At 37.3% G+C, this 22,487-nt stretch overlaps 1 protein-coding gene across 2 annotated transcripts in view; it reads right to left on the bottom strand.

Moving 5' to 3' along the window:
* PIGL (phosphatidylinositol glycan anchor biosynthesis class L) overlaps positions 1 to 22,487 on the bottom strand; it is a 65,482-nt gene that overhangs the window by 39,285 nt on the left and 3,710 nt on the right. For both annotated transcript variants that reach the window (XM_045824348.1, XM_045824349.1), the window contains exon 2: positions 10,876 to 10,975. In XM_045824348.1, the coding sequence (XP_045680304.1) occupies positions 10,876 to 10,975 (100 nt within the window). The remainder of the gene's footprint in view (positions 1 to 10,875; positions 10,976 to 22,487) is intronic.

Below are 22,487 nucleotides of genomic sequence, written 5' to 3'. Positions count from 1 at the left end.
TCATGGGCCCATAGAATGTTTTCCTTGTGATACCATGGAAGAACACAATTTCCACCAGCAGCTACCACAGAGTCCAGTAATTTCTTCATTACTCTCACAGTCCTTTCTGCCTTTGCATTTTTATCAGGAAGCTTGCTCACATGCCTGTACTCCAAGGCAAAAATCCTATAATCCCACCCTCCCAGACTACCTGATCCGAGCTTGTTGACTCTAATTCTCTCAAGACTAGGGATCAAACTCGAAACTTTGGCATATCAGAACACTGCTGTAACCAAATTAGCTACCCAACCAGGGATATTATCATTTTAATAACAGCTTTATTGAGATATAATTCATATACTACACAATTCATTCATTAAAAGTATACAATTCAATTTTTTTTTATATACTCACAGAGTTCTGCAGCCAATACCACCATCAATTTTGGAAAATTTTATTCACCTCAAAAATAAACCCCATTATGAATCACTTCCAATTTCTCAGTCCTTCTAGTCCCTGGCAGCCATTAATCTATTTTCTGTCTCTATGGATTTGCTTCTTCCAGACATTTCAGATAAATGGAATCAAAAGATGTAGGTTTTTGTGTCTGGCTTCTTTCACTTAGTAGACTGTTCTCTAGGTTTATCCATGCTGTACCATGTATTAGTACTTCATTCTTTTTTATGGTTAAATAACATTCCAGCATATGCATATACCACATTTTGTTTATCTATTCAACAGCTGATTAACATTTGGGTTGTTTCCTTTTTTTTTTTTTTTTTGGGCTATTGTGAATAGTGCTCCTATAAACATCCATACAAGTTTTGTTTGAATATCTGCTTCCAATTGTTTTAGGCCTTTATGTTGAAGAAGAATTGCTGGGTAATGGCAATTTTATGTTTAAGTTTTTTGAGGAGCCACCAAACTGTTTTCCACAGTGACTATATCATTTCACATCATTTTACATTCCTATCAGCAATGTATGAGGCTTGCAATTTCTCTGCATCCTTTCCAATTCTTGGTATTTCCCTTTTTACTTTATTTTAAAAAATATAGTCAACCTGGTTGATGTGAAGTGGTGTTTCACAGTGATTTTAATTTCCATTCCTGTATGGTTACTGATATTGAACATCTTTCCCTGTTTATTGGCCATCTGTATATCTCCTTTGGAAAAACATCTATTCAAGTTCTTTGCTCATTTCTAAATTAGTTTGTCTTTTTCTTGTTAAGTGGAGGAGTTTTTAAAATACAGTCATACCTCGGTACTCATTGGCTTCAGAACTCAGCCAACCCTGTAGTTGTTGCATTTTGATGAGAAAAAAATATTTCAGTACTCAGCACTTCCTCAGAACTCCTGGCACTTGCTAGAACTTGTATGAGTTAGGATGCCACCCTGCAAGAGAAAATACTTCATCGTTTGGTACTTGCTGGTTTTAGCACTCATCATGAGTTCCAAAACGAATTAATAATGAGTACCAAGGTACCACTGTATGTTATTTTATTATTAATGATATGTTATGTATTATGTATATTAGTTAATATAATGTTATATATTATTCTATTTGTAACATATAGCATACAATATATATCTATATGTGGAATATTAGATATATGATTTACAAATATTTTCTCCCATTCTGTGAGTTATCTTTTGACTCTATTGATACTGATTTTTAATGTATAAAAGGTTTTGATTTTTATGAAGCCTGATTAGTCTATTTTTCCTTTTGTTGCTTGTATGTGCTTTTGGTGTCATATCTAAGAAGGCTTTGTCTAACCTGCTTATGAAGATTTACTTCCCTATTTTCTTTTAAGAGTTTCATAGTTTTAGCTTTTATATCTAGGTCTTTTTGAGATAATTTTTGTGTATACTGTGAAGGGGTCTAATTTCATTATCTGGCATGGGATATCTAGTTATCCCAGCACCATTTGTTGAAAGGAGTGTCTCCCACTGAATTGTCTTGGAGTCATTATTGAAGATTAATTGACTGTATATGAGGGTAAGCATGTATGATTAAAAAAAAAAAGAAAATCCAAAAAAGAATAAAGCCTGTAAATTCTTTTGCTACAGAAACTACCTAGTTAAGCTGTGGTTCAGCCTTGAGGAAATAGGTCTATCTAACTATGACAGTTTTACCCAACTAGCAGATGTAATGCCACATCATCTTTAACTGCAACACACACAGGCAGCCACAAATTTTCTTAGTCCAAGGCTAGAGAAAACCCTACAAATAACTAAGAATTACTTCTTGGAACTTAGGGTTATGGAGAAATAATTTGAAAGATCAACCCAATAACCTTTCTTTAGGACACACACATTATTTGTCTGTAAGACTTGCATTTTAGAGAATCAGTTGCCTCCTATCCAAAGTTTTTGGTTCCTAGTACAATTTTTGTAGATGCTATAGACTGAATATTTGTGTCCCCACCAAATTTATATGTTAAGACACACTCCAATGGTAATGGTATTGTGATGGTATTGGAAGGTGGGGCTTTGGGGAGGTGAATACGTAGAGTCCTCATGAATGGAAGTAGTGTCCTTATAAATGAGACCTTTAGAGAGCTGGCTTGCTCCTTCTGCCATGTGAGGACACCTCTAGAAGATATGAACCAGAAACAGGCTCTCGCCAAACTCCAAATCTGCTGATATCTTGATCTTGGACTTCTTAGCCTCCAGAACAGTGAGAAATAAATTTCTGTTGTATATAAGCCACACAGTTTGTGGTATTTTTGTTATAGCAATCTGAGTGAACTATGACAGTAGAGGTAAAGGTGAGCTGGCTAACCTTATTTTGGTTAAAGAAGGTCTTTATATGCATATTACACTGTAGATGGCATAAAAATTGTCGAAGTGATTAATAAAATGGAAAGCCTTTTTATATCAGATATATTGCTAATATCAGATGTATTAATATGACTGATATGACTGATATGACTCTGTTCCTGAAGAAGATCTAGGTAAAATCACCATTCATCATTTTACATATAAAAGAGACAAGACCAGAGAGAGAAAATTATTTGCCAAAGAACATACAGCTTATTTGTAGCAGAGCTACAACCTGCACATACATTTCATGACTCCTGGACAAGTGCTCTTTCCATCGTCATGTACTTTCCTCACTTTCTTTTCTCTAATCTTGTTTTCCTCACATTCATCCTTCAGCTGCCAGTAGGAATCTGTCTAAAATGGAAGTATGGACTTCTAGTTATAGTGCTACTAACATTTTCACTTCACTCTCTTCCCTCAAACTCCACTGAAAACACAACAAAAGAAATAAAGGTTGTACATAATCAACTTTGATAAGGCAAACAAACTGCTATATCAGAAAACCACTACATGTGAAACATACCTGCCTAAAACTGTGAAATCTGTCCTAGAAAGAGGCAGCGTGCAGGACTGGACAAACCCTGGTAAGGCAGACTGACTGGCCTGTGGTTGAACACAGGATTAAGAATGAACAGGTACAGTAATTATGATTTTTGAAAAGAATGTGTTATAAACCTTGACAAAGCAGAAGTAATAAAAAGGAATTTGGGGAGGGTTTCTGGGGAAAAAATCTAAGTACACTTACTTCCTCTAGGCAGTTAGTAAAAAATCCTACCACCAACAATAACAACAACAACAACTCACTGACTGCAAACTCCAAACAATTCACACTCAGTTTTGGATAGATATTTCTAGAATTAATCCACTGAAATTGAATTAGATGAAAACATTTATGTGAAGTTTATCTCAAGTTAAAGTTCTTTAGTTTCACTTCCATTTCTTTTTCTTTTTAGATTTTATTTGTTTATTTTCAGAGAGGGGGAAGGGAGAGAGAAAGAGGGAGAGAAACATCGATCTGTGAGAGATACATTGATTGGTTGCCTCTCTCACACCCCCAGTTGGGGACCTGGCCTGGGTATAGGAATGTGCCCTGACTGGGAATCGAACTGGTGACCTTTTGGGTTGCAGGCCAGCACTCAATCCACTGAGCCATACCAGCCAGGGCACTTAATTTCTTTTCAAGTAACATTTAATTTTATTTGTTAAAACCATATCATCTATAGAATTACTTCCATTTTTCTAAAATTATATATTCATGGGGGGGTGCTGGGATGGGTGTAAAAGGCAGAAAACTGTACTTGAACAATTAAAATAAAAAATAAAATTATATATTCATCTATCTGTCTGCAGAAGTAAGGCTAGCACTGAGGATTGACAATGGTTATTTCCAAGTGAGAGCATCCAGAAGATTTTTACTTTCTTTTTATTTAAAAAAATTTTTTAAAAATTATTTATTTATTTTAAGAGAGAGGGGAAGGGAGGGAAAAAGAGAGGGAGAGAAACATCAATGTGTGGTTGCCTCTCGTGCGCCCCCCACTGGGGACCTGGTCCACAACCCAGGCATGTGCCCTGACTGGAAATCGAACTGGCAACCCTTTGGTTTGAGGCTGGCACTCAATCCACTGAGCCACACCAGCCAGGGCCCTTTTTACTTTTTATAACTATGTATTGTTAGAAATACATTATGTACATAATATGACCATCTTGTTTATTTGTTCAATTCTCTTCATTAATTATATATATATAGTTGAAAACTTATATCCACACAAGAATCTGCCCACAGATATTTACAGCAGCTTTATTCATAATTGCCAAAAGTTGGAAGCAACTGAGATTTCCTTCAGTAGAGATGCATAGGTAAATAAACTATGGTACATTACTAGTGCTAAAAGGAACCTTAAATGCATATTAGTAAGCGAAAGAAGTCAATTGGAAAAGGCTGCATACTGTATGATTCCAACTATATGAGGGGAAGGCAAAACTATGGAAACAGTAAAAAGATCATTGGGTGCTAGGGGTTGGGGAGAACAAATAGGCAGAGCACAGAGAACTTTTAGGGCAGTGAAAATTCTCTGTATATTATAATGACGGATACATGTCATTATGTATTTGTCCAACTGCATACCAAGAGTGAACCCTAATGTAAACTACAGACTTCAGGTGATTATAATGTAACAAATGTCCTACTCTGGTGGTGGATGTGGATAATGGGGGAGACCATGCATGTGTGGGGGTAGTAGGGGATATAGGGGAAATCTTTGTATCTTCCCCTCAATTATGCTGTAAGCCTAAAACTGCTCTAAAAAAGTCATTAAAAGTTTTTTTAAAGTACTGAAAGAGATGCACTTAGAAATAATATATTTTAAAATAAAGCTAATAAAACTTTTGTTTTACACCTAATGAATGCTCATTCTCAAAACTATGGAAAACACAGAAAAGTACAAAGAAGAAAGTGTATATAATCATTAAAACTCAATGATTATATCATGAACAACTTCTTGGATTATTAAACATGCACAGAAGAAACTATGAATTGTGGTTTAATGTTCTGGACCATGGCCATATAATTGTCTACTGTTACATTTAGTTTGCTACCATTTTTTTTCTATCATAAGTAGTATTGTAATGAATATCACAATATGGGGTCACTTTGAACCCTACTTTTGTGGTATCTGCAACCATTTTATTTTAAGGAGTAGTATTAGCCACAAATGCATGTTTTGTTAAGACCACTGCTCCCTTGTCCCACTTTACTTCTCTGCGTTGACTCCCCCAGTCATGCTTCTTAAAGGCCCAGCCTGCCTTCAGTTCCCAGAGTAATCTGCCTCTGAAGCAGTACTTGAAGCAGCCTTCAATTTTCACATATTGGCTCCACATCAGCTAGGCCCACCTCGGTCTCTTTCCCTGGTTTCTTTTCTAGGAAACATTCTTGTCCATTGCACCTTGTGGGAGGATGGAAGCCCAGCTTTGCTCTTGCCAACTAGGGCTGGAACTGTGCCCTGTAGCCTTGGCCGAATCACTCCTTTGTATTTGGAGAAGATTGCAGGAGGCTTTATTTTCATCTCTTACAGTGAGAGGACACTTGGTCAGATCCATTTCAGCAGCCAGCATACAATCTGTTTTGCTTTTTCAGAGGAGAGCTCTTCTTGGGCCTCAAAAGGAGAGGGGGTTTAATTACTAACATAACCCCAACAGACCCAGCATCTGCTTTGTGGCTTCTCTTTCACAATATGACTTGCATGGATTTATTGGAAAACAGAAAGATTTTCAGGAACCACTAGCAAGCCAGGCTCATTTATGTTTCCTAGTAGTTACTGGACTCTATTTCCTTGTTAGCTAAAATTAATCTATAAAAGCCTTGGGCTTGTTAATGTCAAACTGATGTTAAGACAAGCACTAAAAAGAATGAGATTTTTATTGTGTTGAAATCTTAGGACAGTGTCGCCAAATCTGTAGAATGGCAAAATAAATAGATGTAGAAAAATCCTTCCAAACTGAATACTCATTTAGAACTTTCCAAAGGGTTAAAAATAGCTATGCAAATCAGGAATCTAGACTGATTTATTTAAGAATGTGAAAACAATTTCACTTAAATCTTGGAAAATGGTTTGCTAATCACCATTTCTGGGTAAATGAAGAAAAAGTGATGAAAGGGGGTTGATGAGGGGAGTGGGGTATAAGAAGACTAAAGGTAATGGCAAAAAACCCAATAAAGATTAAATTTAAAAAAAAGGTTGAGATGCATAGGCACCCATTTAAGTTCTTCAAGACCACACATTTAGATGCTGGCCACAGAAAGAAAACTCACAGTGTATGTGGAGTCATTCATTTATTCAACCAATAAGTACCGAGCAACTACTATGTATCAAGGGTTATGATAGATGCTGGGGATACAGGAATAAAAAATATAGAGGGGTTTATTAGCATAGACTAAAATTAGTGTGCATGGTAGGATATAATTGAACAATGAGAATGTAAGATGTCCAAGAAAATCTGGGTCAATCAGGATGGTGCCAGAGTCTCAGGTAATCCTTGAACTGAGGTTTGAGTATGAATAGAAGCTTGCTGAAGAGACAGGTAAGGGGTGTTGAGAAGTGAGAAAGCATGAGAGAGGCAGGCACAAGCACAGGCAAAGGTGTACACATGTAAGAAAGGATGGTATGAGAGGGGCTGGGGACTGGGTAGAGGTGGGAATATAGTGGTGATAAATGGTGATGGAAATATTTAATAAATAAAATGATGGGGGAAAAAGCAAGCATGGTGTATTTGAAGCCCAGTTCAAATAGGAGACAAGAGATGCAGAGGAGACACAGTTTGGGGTACTGGGCAGTCCTACCTATTTTTGTTACAGGAATGGATGTGATGTGAGTAAAATGCGCTAGATCAGGGGTGTCGGATTCATTTTCACCGGGAGCCACATCAGTCTTGTGGTTGCCTTCAAAGAGTTGAATGTAATTTTAGGACTGTATAAATGTAACTACTCTTTAACAGTGAAACTTTAGCTTGGCACTATTGCGGGGTAAGAACAAGGTGCCAGGCCAGTAAAACAAGGTAGAAGCTGGATTAGGTCTGAGGGCCTTGTGTTTGCCACCTGTGGCCTAGATGATGAGGCTGACCAGGGAAACAGAGATCAGACCATGAACAGCTTTGAGTTTTGTCCAACAATAGGTCATTGGGCCCCAGCGTACTTTAATAGTCATGGATTACAATAGGGGAATGTGCTTTGTGTTATTTCATCATATTCAGCCTCTCTTGAGGCCTTACCATGATTAGTCAGAGTGCTTAGGAGCAGTGTATCTGAGCCTCTTCCCACCCACACTCCAGAATGAGGCCTATGAGAAGACCATAGTGTTTATAAAAAGGCTTAAAAACATTATTATTTTTTCAATGAACTCTATTCTATTCTTTGAATTTATCAAGTCAAATAGCAAAATGTACATATTTCTAATTTAGCATTCACTTGTATGGATAGAAGCTGAGTAGAGAGGGAAGAATGTTTTATTAGATATGTGGGGTAGTCTTTCTCATATATATATACACACATGCATATGTATATATATGCATATACATACACATATATGTGTGTATATACATACACACACACATATAAATTTAAAAAGTAATGAAAGCTTCCTTTAAAAAATCAAACTGCACAGAATTCTGTGAAATTAAAAAATAAAAGTGTTCTGCTCTTCCTGGCCCCAATTTAGTAACAGCTACTCTGAAGGAGTCTGGTATGTATCCTTTTAGAAATTATCTATGCATATAAAAATGTGTGGGCACTTTTCGTTTTCTTTTACTTTGAAATATAAGTGAAATAATTCTATGGATTCTTCCGGATATATTAAGAAGCACACAAGCGACAGATGAGTACTAAATCCACAGGTTGCATTTCTAGTCACATCTAATTCCCAAGAGCCCTGGGAGCCTCTAACCACTCTCCCTGGCCTACAAATGAGCATAGGCGTAATGAAGAGCTTTCCACAAGGGCAGCCTTGGTGCCTGTCCTGCCAGCTCTGATTAGTCAGCTCCTACGTCTTGAAACTGCTCTTCTCTTTCCTCAACACCTATTATAGCACCTCGCCCATTCCAGGCATTTACTGTGTATCTGTTAACAACATGTATTTTAACATCATATGACTCATTAAATTAACAGAACTTCATAGATATTAAGGAACTGGGTGGAGTTACTGAAAGTTTCCATTTAGGCATCTAATGACTGACATTATACCTTCTTTCCTTCAGAACTAATTTTTTCCCCCATCTTTAAGTGATCAGATAAGGGGTGTACTTGGGGAAGCTCTTCTGGCTAAATGTTTTCCTGAAATCTAGCAATGGAGTTCACAATAATGGAAGTAAAAACTGACCACACACAAGGTCAGTAATATGTACTTAAACATATCCTGGTCTTTCAAATACAGTAACAAAGTGGTGACCTACTTTCCTGCAGGAAGCCAGGAATCGACTCTGTCTTCCTTTCTGTTTTTGAATTCTAGCATTGCCATTTATTAAACATGTGACCTCAGAGAAGTCTCTTAATCTCTCTGAGCTTTAGTTTCTTTAAGTGAAACAAAAGGATAAGAAAACCTATCTTACACGGTTGGTAGACGGGTTAGATGAGGTGGCCTTTGTGAAAGTTTGTGTCAGGCATGGAGTAGGCATAAAACACAGTGGTTAAAGCACAGGTTCTGGAGCCGGACTGCTTCTCCTCAAATGCTACCTCCACCACTTATGCTGTATGACGTGCAGCAAATTGCCCAGCCTCTCACTAATATATATAGTTTCTTATCTATAACACCAGAAAATCAACTGGATTATTTAAAGGATTAAGTAAAATGGTTTCTTATCTATAACATCAGAAAAAAACTGGATTATTTTAATGATTAAATAAGATGGTTTTGGGTACTGACAATAATGGTTTAATATTATTTACTGTTATTATTATGAGTATAGACTCTCCATAAAATTTCTTTTCTCTTCTTACCCTTCATTCTTCTCTTTGACTCATCTGAATCACCCAAAGTAAAATTCTGAAGGTCTGCTTTTCTGGGTTGTAAAGTAAGAGATTGAAAGACTACAGGCTGCATGTTGCTAGGGGTTGAATTGCATCTTCCCTAAACCCATCTGTTGAAGAATTAACCCCCAATATGACTGTACTTGGAGGAAGATCTTTAGGAAGTAATTCAGGTTAAGTAAAGTCATAATGGTAGATCTAATCCTATAGGACTGGTGGCCACAGGACTATAGGACTGAATAAGAGAAAGACAAAACTCCAGAAAGAGAGCTAAATGATGAGGACATAGCCAACCAACTGATGGAGAATTTAAAGCCCTGGTAATTAAAATGCTCACAGATCTGACTGAGCTTGGCTGAAAAATTAAAAACAAATGAAAGATATCCAAAATGAAATAAAGCAAAATATTCAGGGAACCAACAGTGACAGGATGGAAACAAGGACTCAAAGCAATGATTTGGAACAAAAGGAAGAAATAAACATCTAACTGGAGCAGAATGAAGAAACAGGAATTCAAAAAAGTGAAGAGAGTCTTACAAACGTCTGGGACAACCTGAAACGCTCCAATATCCAAATTACAGGGGTGCCAGAAGGAAAAGAACAAAAGCAAGAAATTGAAAACTTATTTGGACAAATAATAAAGGAAAACTTCCCCAATCTGGTGAAGGAAATAAACTTCCAGGAAGCCCAGGGAGTCCCAAAGAAGTTGAACTCAAAGAGGAACACACCAAGGCACATCATCATTTAAGTTACCCAAGGTTAAAGATAAGGAGAGAACCCTAAAAGAATCAAGAGGAAAGGAGAGAGTTACCTATAAAGGAATTCCCATAAGGCTATCAGCTGATTTCTCAAAAGAAACCTTGCAGGCAAGGGGCTGGAAAGAAGTATTTAAAGTCATGAAAAGCAAGGACCTACATCCAAGAATACTCTATCCAGCAAAGCTTTCATTTAAAATGGATGGGCAGATAAAGTGCTTCCCAGATAAGGTCAAACTAAAGGAGTTCATCATCACCAAGCCATTATTATATGAAATGTTAAAGGGACTTATCTAAGAAAAAGAAGATAAAAAATATGAACAGTAAAATGACAACAAACTTACAACTATCAACAAATGAACCTAAATGAAAAGAAAAACAATGAAAACAAAAACTAAGCAAACAACTAGAACAGGAACAGAGTCAGAGAAATAGAGATCACACAGAAATGGGAAGGGCGAAGTCAGGAATAGGGGGAAAAAGGAATAGCAGGAATAGGGAAGAAGCATAATTAGTAGGCATAAAATAGATGGGGAGAGATAAAAAATGGTATAGGAAACAGAGGACTCAAAGAACTTATATGTATAACCCATGGACATGAACTAAGGGGGGTAGGAATGCTGGAGGGTGGAGGGGGGGCAGGGTGGAAGGGGTATAAAGGGAGAAAAATTGGGAAAACTGTAATAGATAATCAATAAAAATACTTTAAAAAAGAGACTATCTTACATAACCAGCAGCCAGCAGTTAACAGTGAAACACTAGATGTGTTTTCAATCAAATCACTAATACAGCTGAATTACCTGTTGTCAATAATCATTACACTGGAGGCTGGAATCCCCAAAACATCACAGCTCTGCAAAAGTTCTTTCTTACGAATCTTGCCTTGATTGTAGTAATTTCCTGAAGACAACAAATATACAATGGAAGATTTAACAGTAGAGATTTATGGGTTCACTCATTCTTACCACAACTTGTTCCCCAGAGGATTTAAGCTCCCTGAAAATTTTGTGGTTATGATAAAAAGTTTAAGAAAATACAACACTAAGATTACATCAGATTCTCCTGTGAGAAGACCACCAGCAGCACAATTTGTTTTTTAAAGATTTTATTTATTTATTTTTAGAGAGGGGAAGGAAGGGAGAGAAACATCAATGTGTGGTTACTCCTCAAGCACCCCCTACTGGGGACTGGCCTGCAACCCAGGCATGTGCCCTGACTGGGAATTGATCCAGCATCTCCTCATTTTGCAGTCTGGTGCCCAATCCACTGAGAAAAGACCAGCCAGGGCATCATCAGCAGCACAATCTTTAAATCACCACTAATTCTTTCCCATCTGTACCTCTCTGTCTGTTGGGCTGCCTAGCTGCCTGTCTGTCTGCAATGTAGTTTCATGCTACAGGGAGCCATTGTGCATCTTGGAGAGCAGTGGCTCTGGAGTTTAAGCAGAGAACCCTTCTGTAACCACTCAGAACAAGTGGGGTCCTTGAGCACAGTATTAGTTTGAGCACCTGCAGATTAACAGTCCTCAAATATCTGTTAAAGATTTACTTAAAGAAGAGGCTCCTGAGTATTACAGGAAAACATCCTCCTTTGAAGAGTATAGCAACCAGCTATGCCAGCATGCCCTACGGGACCTTGACCACGTCAGCATCCCAAATAGCTCAGGTATTCTTTATTTTTCCCAATAGATGTACTGCACTTCCTAAGAATAGTTCTCGTAAGTGCAACTCTTCTGTACCCTTACAAATAACATACAGTGAAATTTTGGGACCACTAAATTGCACTCATTATCTAGCTAATGCACCCTTTAATATGAACAGTTAATATTAAACTGCAGAAGGCAATTTGCACGGTGATTTGTGCTAGTTACTTTACTTTCTTGAGCCAGTTTCTCCATGTGTGAAAGGGGATAAGGTCATCTCAGAAGGCTTTCCTGATGATTACAGGAGATACATGTCCACCCAGCTGGGTACTCAGTGTTCATTTTCTTTTTCCTTGCCTTGTTTATCTTTACCTTCCCACTCCTCCTCTTCCTTTCTCAACTGCAGTTCATCTTCATTGTCCAAATCAAATGGCCTTCCCTCTGTGAAGCTTTGTCCTATTTTCCCTGAGAAGTAATCATTTCCAGTATTCTGCTCTTATGAATTTTTCTCCATGAAGAAATGATTCATTCCTAAATGTCATTGACTTAAGAAGTCATGGTCTCATTCAACTTTATATCATCCTGGTGTCCAGCACACTGCAGACTTCTGTGAAACTGGCCAAAGAGAGGATCTGCCCAATGTTCCAGGTAACTCAGAGAAAGACTCCATTGGCAGGATGCCTTTCAGCTCTGCAGGGATTACCTGAGTGCTAGTTTTGAGCTGTTTAAATCCAGGTAGGTAAGGCAGTCATTACATTGCATCTAACAAAGGGAATGGCCTTAAAAAAGACTCCAGATCACAGCTTACTTTTGTATTGTTTTCATCATAATTTTTTTGTTAACACTCATTTTTATAAGTCAGATAGAAACTAGTGAATTTTGTAATGGTTACTATTACTATTTTAGGTTCCTCTCAAATCCATACACATACCCTCTCCCATTGTCTCAAGGCTGCTTGATCTTTGATGATAAAGAGTCTAATGTATACTAGTGATGTGATTGCTAAGTTCAGAGGCTGTGCAAGTCAGATTCTTATTACAGTTCAGAGAAACTGCTTAGAATTGAAGCTAATGTGTTTATGGAACAAGTTTTATTGCTTTGTGTTTAAATTAAGGAGTTGAAGTCAGAGATCACTTTAAATATTTTCACTAAGTTTGGTGAACATGTACGCACTTCCATAGATTAGGTGTCTGAGATCCCTTAGCATCTCTTAGCTGAAACCCTCTCAAACACTGTCCCATTGGAGGGGGATAGTACACCCCAGGGGGCACAAGACTAATTTACTGGGGTGGAGGATAGCTTTAGAATTTGTCCTCTTAATTTGTTTACCTTGTTTTTTTGTAAATGTCAACTTTTGTTAATGTTTTATAATGTACACATTAGTTTGGTGGTCCATGTACTTACTATAATTATAAATAAATATGCAGTACATATAATGGAGGTATATGCTCAAAAGTTTTTACCAATAGGAAAATATGACCAAAAATATTTGAAGGTCATTATTTTTTAAAACAGAATACAAATGGGATTAATTATATAGAACTACATTTTGTGTATGTATAAGCTTATGAATAACTGTATGCTTAATGAAGTCTCCTGTTTTGTGATAATCATGGTAATACTTCTAACAACTAGCAAGTATAATGACATTTAAAACAAATTAAAGACACTTTGTAAAGACCCACATTTATATAGCAAATGTGTAAAGGTAGACATTTCATTTTAAAGATTTAAAATTTATTTATTCTAAATAGGTAAAAGATTTATGTGACTAATAAAAATCAAAAGGATAAGGCTACATATAGCAAATATAATAATAATAAAACCTCTCTCCCACTCCTTTAGTCATCCAGGTCCCTACTTGGAAGTTTGAGAATCAAGGCATTATGGTCCCAGTACCTGGCCTTTTACTAACTTCATGAATCTGAAGAAATTTCTAAAGTTCCTGATTTCAGAAATGACAGCAAAGTTTTTTCTTGAGCACGACCAAGTTAATTCTAAAATGTATTTAGAAGGAAAAACGGTCAACATTTTCTCAACTCTAAAAGGAGGGTGTTTAAGTTCTGTACCAGTTAGGATCTGCCTGGGAAAACAGGAACCATATCAAATATTTACATCAGGTAATGAAAAGAATTTGATATATAACTGATGGAGGATTTGAGGGTAAAACAGGGAACAGTGAAGTGACCCAAGATTAGGACAGCCAGTGTCTACCAACCTGTGGTTGGAGAGATAAAAGAAGAAGGCAGTGTTATTGGAACCCAGAGGCCTGGGCTCCCCAAAGGAAGATGAAACCAAAAGGGCGAACCCTCTTCTATTAGAATGTATCCCCAGAACCCAGCTGGAGAAATCATGATTTAAAAATGAAACTAGCATAAAAATGGGGGCTAATTACCTGAATAGACACTTCTCCAAAGATAGACAGATGGCCAATACGCATGTGAAAGATGCTCAACATCTTTCATTAGTCACTAGGGAAGTGCAAGGCAAAGCCACAATGAGATAATTGTTTCATAGCCACTAGCATAGCTAGAGTATAAAACCAAACAAACAACCCCAAATAAACAGATAGAAAATTATAAGTGTGGGTGAGGATGTAGAGAAATTAGAACCCTCATGTATTGCTGGTGGGAACATAAAATGGTATAGCTGTTGTGGAAAAGTTGGTGATTCCTCAAAAATTTAAGCATACAATAGAATTGCCATATAACTCAGCAATTCTACTCCTAGGTATACACCTAAAAGAACTGTAAACAGCGATTCAAACAGATACTTGTATATCCATGTTCACAGCAGCATTATTCAGAGTTGAAAAATGGAAACAATCCAAGTGTTCACAAATGGATGAATAAATAAGCAAAATCTGGTATATACATAAATGGGGTATTATTCAGCCTTAAAAAGAAATAAAGTTCTGATATATGCTACAACATGGATAAATGTTGAGCCCTGGCTGGTATGGCTCAGTGGATTGAGCAATGGCCTGAGAACCAAAGGGTTGCTGGTTCGATTCCCAGTCAGGGCACATGCCTGGGTTGCAGGCCAGGTCCCTAGGGGGTGGCATGTGAGAGGGAACCACACAGTGATGCTTCTGTCCCTCATTTTCTCTTTCCCTTCCTCTCTAAAAATAAAATAAATAAGATCTTTAAAAAAAAACCCCATGGATAAATATTGAAAAAATGCAAATTAAAATAAGCTGGACAAAAAGGACAATTGTTGTATGATTCCACTTCTATAAAGTATATATAATAGTCAAATTCATAGGTTAAAAGAAAAATAGAATAGTGGTTGCCAGGGGTTGGGGAGAGGAACGAATGGGAGTTATTGATTAACAGGTAGAATTCTGTTTGGGATGATGAAAAAGTTCTGGAAATAGATAGTGGTGATGATTATACAATATTGTGAATGTACTTAATGCCATCTACAGAATTGACTACTTAAAAATGTCTAAAATGGTAAATTTTGTTATGCATATTTTACCACAATAAAAATATTTAAAAAATTATATTTGCATTGCATAAAAATCTTTTAGTTAAAAGTTATTGCTGTAAAACAGAAATGATGTCTTTAAAATTGGCAAAACAATCCTTTAAAACATCATTAAAAAAATACTGAACATGTATGTATGCAGCCAAGATCAAGAAACACTACCACATGTTATTATCAACCAACATACCCATACTTGTAAGTACATGTTTTTTTTATTATTTCCAAAAGCAGTGCATTAATATTTATTTTTACTAATAGAAACACTACTTTTCATTAGTTTCTCTGATCTGTGGCTTATGGATAGTCATTAACAAGGCCAAACATATTGGAAGCAGTCTTTTTCTGAATATGGCAGGTATATTTGTATCAGATGGAATGAAAAGCATCCACTGCATGAAAACAGTGTTCAACTCATTGCAGTGAGCAGTTAAAAAAGTTTTTCCAATACTAAGCTCTTCTAGACTCACTACATTTTGCTGATTATTCCTATTCTCTACTTCTATCAGATGAGTCCTGCTGCATTTACTTTATTTTTCACACTTGTGTCTTTCTTTTTTTCCACTGTTCACAGGCAGTCTATGTCAGTGTGGAATTTTTCTTTGGTTTCTGACATGATCTCTTCCCTAATGTTTATTAGCATTTCTTTTATGGTTTCTCATAGTTTAAGCAAGTCCTTTATTTTTACACTTAAAACTCTTTACTCATTAAGTAAATAAAAGCTCTGAAAAACATTAACATTCCTCAATTAAGTAAATAAATACTTAGCAGGACATAAACATTTTTAGAAACAGACAGCTACATGCAAAAAAATGAAACTCAAGCACCAATTTACACCATACACAGAAATAAATTCAAGGTGGATAAAACATAAGTAATGACACAATTAAAGTCCTACAGGAGAACATAAGCAGGAAAATCTGATATTTCACGCAGCAATATTTTCACTGATATGTCCCCTAGAGCAAGGGACATAAAGAATAAACAAATGGGATCTCATCAAAATAAAAAGCTTCTGCACAGCTAAAGAAAACAATATTAAAATAAAAAGAGAACCAAATGTACGGGAAAACTTATTTGCCAATGATACCTCAGACAAGGGTTTAACCTCCAAAATATATAAAGAACTCACACGACTCCACTCTAAGACGACAAGCAACCCAATTAAAAATGGGCAAAGGACTTGAACAGACACTTTTCCAGGGAGGACATACAGAGGATCCAGAGACACACGAAAAGATGTTCAGAATCACTAGCTATCAGAGAGATGCAAATTAAAACCAAAATGAGATACCACTTCACTCAGGTCAGAATGGCTATCATAAAGTAACACTTCTGGCCAAGATGGAGGCATAGGTAGACACACTGTACCTCCTCACACAACCAAAATAAGGACAACAAAAGTTTAGAAACAAAAAAACAACCAGTACTGACAGAAAATTGAACTATATGGAAGTCGGACAACCAAGGAGTTAAAGAAGAAACATTCATCCGGACCCATAGGAGGGGTGGAGTCGGGCAGCCCAGTGGAGAGGACTCCTGGCAAAGCAGCAGTTGGTGGACCCTGGGCATGCAGGGCAGCAGCGGGTGGACCCAACGAAGCAGCAGATTGTGGAGGGGCACGGCACGCAAGGTGGCTGGTGGGCCCAGTGGTCCCACATTCGCCTGCAGATAAACCAGGCAAACCTGGGGAGTGAGACAGGCCGTGTTACCTAGGGTTCTAACACTGGGAAATAAAGTCTCAAAATACTGATTGAAAACACCTGTGGCGGGTTGAGGCGCAGGGAGAGACTCCCAGCCTCAAAGGAGAGTTCGTTGGAGAGACCCACAGGGTCCACCAACCCACCCATCTGGGATTCAGCACCAGAAAGGCCCAGTTTGCTTGGGGGAAGCAGTGGAAGGCACTGAAGTGTGAAAGAGTGCGAAGGAAGTGCCATTGTTCCCTCTCATACCCTGCCCCCACATACAGCATCACAACACAGCAACTGGGTTGCCCCGCCCTGGTGAACACCTAAGGCTCTGCCCCTCATACATAACAGGCGCGTCAAGACAAAAAAAAATGGCCCAAATGAAAGAACAGATCAAAGCCCCAGAAATAATACAACTAAGCGATGAAGAGATAGCCAACTTATCAGATGCACAGTTCAAGGCACTGGTAATAAGGATGCTCACAGAATTTGTTGAATTTGGTCACAAATTAGATGAACAAATGAAGGCTACACTAAGTGAAATAAAGGAAAATGTACAGGGAACCAATAGTGATGGGAAGGAAACTGGGACTCAAATCAATGGAGTGGACCAGAAGGAAGAAACAACCACACAGAAAAGAGGGAAGAAACAAGAATTCAAAAAAGTGAGGAGAGGCTTAGGAACCCCCAGGACATCTTTAAATGTTCCAACATCAAAATTATAAGGGTACCAGAAGGGGAAGAGGAAGAGCAACAAATTGAAAACTTATTTGAACAAATAATGAATGAAAACTTGCTCAATCTGGCAAGCGAAATAGATTTGCAGGAAGTCCAGGAAGCTCAGAGTCCCAAAGAAGTTGGACCCAAGGAGGAACACACCAAAGCACATCATAATTACATTAGCCAAGATTAAAATGAAGGATAGAATCCTAGAAGCAGCAAGAGATAAGGAGACAGTCACCTACAAAGGAGTACCCATCAGACTGTCAGCTGATTTCTCAAAAGAAACCTTGCAGACAAGAAGGGCCTGGAAAGTATTCCAGCTCATGAAAGGCAAGGACCTATATCCAAGATTGCTCTATTCAGCAAAGCTTTTATTTAGAATGGAAGGGCAGATAAAGTGCTTCTCAGATAAGGTCAAGTTAAAGGAGTTCACTATCACCAAGCCCTTATTATATGAAATGTTAAAGGCACTTATCTAAGAAAAAGAGGATAAAAAACATGTACAGTAAAAGGACAGCAAACTCACAATTATTAACAACCACACCTAAAACAAAAACAAAAACAAAAACAAACTAAGCAAACAAGTAGAACAGGAACAGAACCACAGAAATGGAGATCACATGGAGGGTTAGCAACAGGGGAGAGGGAGGAGGAGAGTAGGGGAAAAGGTACAGAGAATAAGTAGCATAGATGGTAGGGAGAAAATAGGGGGAGGGCAAGAAGAGTATGGGAAATGTAGAAGCTAAAGAACTTACGACACATGGACATGAACTAAAGGGGGAGATGTGGGTTGGAGAGGGTGTGCAGGGTGGAGGGGAGTGAAGGGGGAAATATGGGACAGCTGTAATAGCATAATAAATAAACTATATTAAAAAAACAAAGCAACAAACAACAAGTGTTGGAGAGGTTGTGGAGAAAAGGGAACCCTAGTGCACTGTTGGTGGGACTGCAGACTGGTACAACCACTGTGGAAAACAGTATGGAATTTTCTCAGAAAACTAAAAATAGATCTGCCTTTTGACCCAGCAATTCCACTGCTAGATTATATCCTAAGAACCCTGAAACACCAATCCAAAAGAACCTATGCTCATAGCCGCACAATTTACAATAGCCAAGTGCTGGAAGCAACCTAGGTGCACATCAGTAAATGAATTAATCAAAAAACTATGGTACATTTACACAGTGGAATTCTATGCAGCAGAAAGAAAGGAGCTCCTACCCTTTGCAACAGCTTGGATGGAACTGGAAAGCATTATGGTAAGCAAAATAAGCCAGGTGGTTAAAGACAAATAAATACCATATGATCTCACTTTTAACAAGAACCTAATCAACAAAACAAATGAGCAAAATATAATCAAAGACACTGAAATAGAGAACAGGCTGACAGTGACCAGAGAGGAGAGGGGAGGGAATTTCAGGGGAAAAGGGGAAGGGTATGCAGGAACAAGTATAAAGGACACCTGGACAATAACAATGGGGAGGGGTGGAAATGGGAGGGAGGAGGGGAGGGCTGGGGTGTTGGGCTAGGATGGGGGTAAAAGGCAGAAAACTGTACTTGAACAACAAAAAAACATTTTTATAAACACCTAATACACTACATTAGGTTCAAAATAGGGGATGTGCATGAGATTACCTAACATAAATTCTCAGCTTAATTATAAAAACCTAGTAAGTTAATATACTTAGAAATATATAATAGTCATAAGCAGTTAACCTGTCATCAGCGTCAAGATTTATGAATAGGTATTGTTTTCAGTTAATCATTGAATCCTTATGCATTGTTTAGTTGGTATATCACATCAAAATTCTATCAACCTTAGAGAAAAGTGCCTAAGTATTTATATTTATATATGTATGTATATTTATAAAATAGGACCACAGATGTATAACCAGAGTCATGTTGTGAAGTTTTATAGCTCCCTTAAAGAAAAGTAATTAATATTTTTAAGTATTAGTAATTTATTCCATTCTTAATAGTCAATATTTGATTTTTTAAAAAAGAAATTCCAAATGTTTCGGTCAAGAACAAAAGAGACAGATGAGACTAATACTTTTGAGGATGGATCTAAATATCTCTCAATCAGTAAAACTTTGAAGCTTTATTTATGACTAAAAATCATTATTAAAAATAATCTGATAAGTTCTGTTTTAGCAAAAATGATGAATTAGATGTCTGGAGAACCCTCTTAGCATAGTACACCTAATGTAAAATACAAGGGAAACATATATCAGAATGTATGTCTGAATTAGCAGGAAAGTAAGGGCTATCTTTGCCAGTCTTAAACATAGGTAAGTACAAATCCAGACAAGTAGGGTGGAGCTGAAGTTGGAGTATCTGCTTCTGCCTGGTGGCCTAAAGTTAGCGCAGAAGATAAAGGTTGGACACAAATAAGGAGACATGCACACAAAGTCAGGACCTTCCAAAGGCTATACCTACAGTGGGTGAACCAGAAAAAAAACCCATTCTAAACACAGATGGGGGGGCCACATCTTTGTCTCAGAGTTGGTGTTAGGGGAAGGGAAAGTAAGGAAATTGTCCCCCCATAAGGATTGTTAATGATACACTTGCCTTCACTTGGTGTGGCACATTATATTTTCCAAAAATAGCTACAGCAGTATTTCTAGTCCCACACATACTTAGAGAACCCTGTTGCTCTCTCTGAGGAAGTCTGGTTCTCTCCTCGAAGCTGGATGTGACTTGTGACTGCCTGCACAAACAGAATTCAGTGAAAGTGATACTGCCTGATTTCCAAGGCTAGGTCATAAAAGGTAATGTGGCTACCTCTCAGGATTCTTGCCCAGAAACACAGCCATTAGATTAAGGAAGCCCAAGCTGTGTGGATTTACTATATGTGGACTCTGTGTTGATGTTCTGGTCAATATTTCTAGCTAAGTCAGGTGATTCCAGGCCCCAACATTTGGATCCTCCAGCCAAAATACTAGACATCCTGGAGCAGAGACAACTGTGCTCTATCTGAAACCATGAGAGATGAAGTTTATTACAGTTTTAAGCCATTAGTTTTGAGACAATTTGTCTCAAATTGTCTTAGCATTAGACAACTAATGCACTTGTGTTTGGACCCTGAATTTACACTACTACTGTGGACTGAAAAAAAAAATCTCAATCTAAAATTTTAGTACTGCCCTTTGCTGCCTGGCTGAAGCAAACATAAATCATCAAAATATCATCACAAATATGGTTTCAAGACACATGTGCTTACAGTGAAAATAATCACAAAACACACATGGAAACAAGTCACTCAGAATGAGTTACTCAAACAGAATCAGACACACAGACTGAAGAACTGGAATTATTATAGCACATATAAGTTTTTAATATATTTAAGAAAGAGGATATTACACTATGAAAAGTTATGAGACAATAATATTTGCAAAAAAGAACTCCTAGATATGAGAAACAAATTAGAGAATAAAATTACTATCTCAATATTACATAGGTAGTATTAGCAGACTAAAAGAAGACAGACAGTAAAGAAGGCCAATATAAATGAAGGGACGTACTATAAAGTCATAGCTGGAAAGACTTTATATTAGAAATAAATCAATTTTCCCTATAATAATCAATAGTCAGTGAAATTATAATAAAAATGCCAGCAAGGTTTTTCCTTGAACGTGACCAAACTAATTAAAAACTATTTGGAGGAAAAAAGGTCTAAAACAGCAAATACATCCTGAAGAACGACAAATCAGAGGGCTGGCCATATCGGATAATATTGCCATAAAAGCTACAGTAATTAAGAGAGCATGATATTGGCACAGGGATGGCAAACTGATTCAAGAAACAGTATATAGACTGGAAATGCATGAAAATTTGATTTATGAGAGCCGGCAGTGCAATCTGGAGGGGAAAGGAAGAGCTAAATTTGCTTTCTTGACTCCATTCTTTTCCTCCAAACCATACTTCAATTGCCACTAGAATGAGCTTTCTCAAACACAGAACTGGTTGTGTTAATTTTCAACCAAATGTATCCAATAATGCTCTACCATCAACTGTAGTTTTCTCCCATGTGTATATTAACAGGTTACATAATTTGGGAGAAATGCTAGACTAAATAAAGTTAAATAGGAATTTTTTTACAAAACTTCTCAAAGATGTTAAAATGCTAGTAAGAAGTTTGAACCTCTAAATGTGGGAAAGCACATCTGGCTAATTTCCCCAATCTTGTCAGGCCAAAGCTTTTTTTTAAAAATAGCAACTTGATGAACTAGGGTTTCTTGGATCATGCACTGGGGATCAAAATAGTTATTTCAACTGACATAGTATACAGAGCAATGCAAGAGGTAGATTGGGTGCAGACTGGTGGCTTTTATACTGTAACGGTTTGGAACAGATAAGGGTACAGGGTCCTGGCTCCTCTACATTCTAGATGGTCACTTTGGTCAAGTTACTTACTTCTTCCTGATTTCAATTTTCATATCTGTATAGTGGGAATAACAAATTCTACATTTATAATGTTTTATGCATATATCATGATGCCTATCATACATAGGATTACTGAAATTAAATGAGCTGCTAATAACAAAATACTCCATTTTTTCCTGCTTCTCCCTACCCCTTAAAACTGGAGATGTAATTAGAATGATTTACTCATACAAGTCTAAGACTTAAGTTTTTCCTACTGCCTATCATGACTCACCACATTTACTATATACCTTGTCCTATTTTTAAAGACTATCTCAAAAGAAAACTTCTTTGGAGAAATTTCCTTAATCCAAACCCCTGAAATGAGAATCCACACTTTCCTTCACTTGGTATATATAGTATTTTATCACACCATTACAGTTTTCATTACATTGTATCACAAGTTATTAGCTTCCCATTTTTCATATTAGAATAAGTCAGCAGTGGGGG

Source organism: Phyllostomus hastatus, unplaced genomic scaffold, assembly GCF_019186645.2.
Source record: "Phyllostomus hastatus isolate PE091 unplaced genomic scaffold, TTU_PhHast_1.1 phas_scaffold_55, whole genome shotgun sequence".
In the NCBI taxonomy this organism is placed as follows: domain Eukaryota; kingdom Metazoa; phylum Chordata; class Mammalia; order Chiroptera; family Phyllostomidae; genus Phyllostomus; species Phyllostomus hastatus.
The sequence above is the reverse complement of the archived record's forward strand: the minus strand, read 5'-3'. Positions and strand labels throughout refer to the sequence as shown.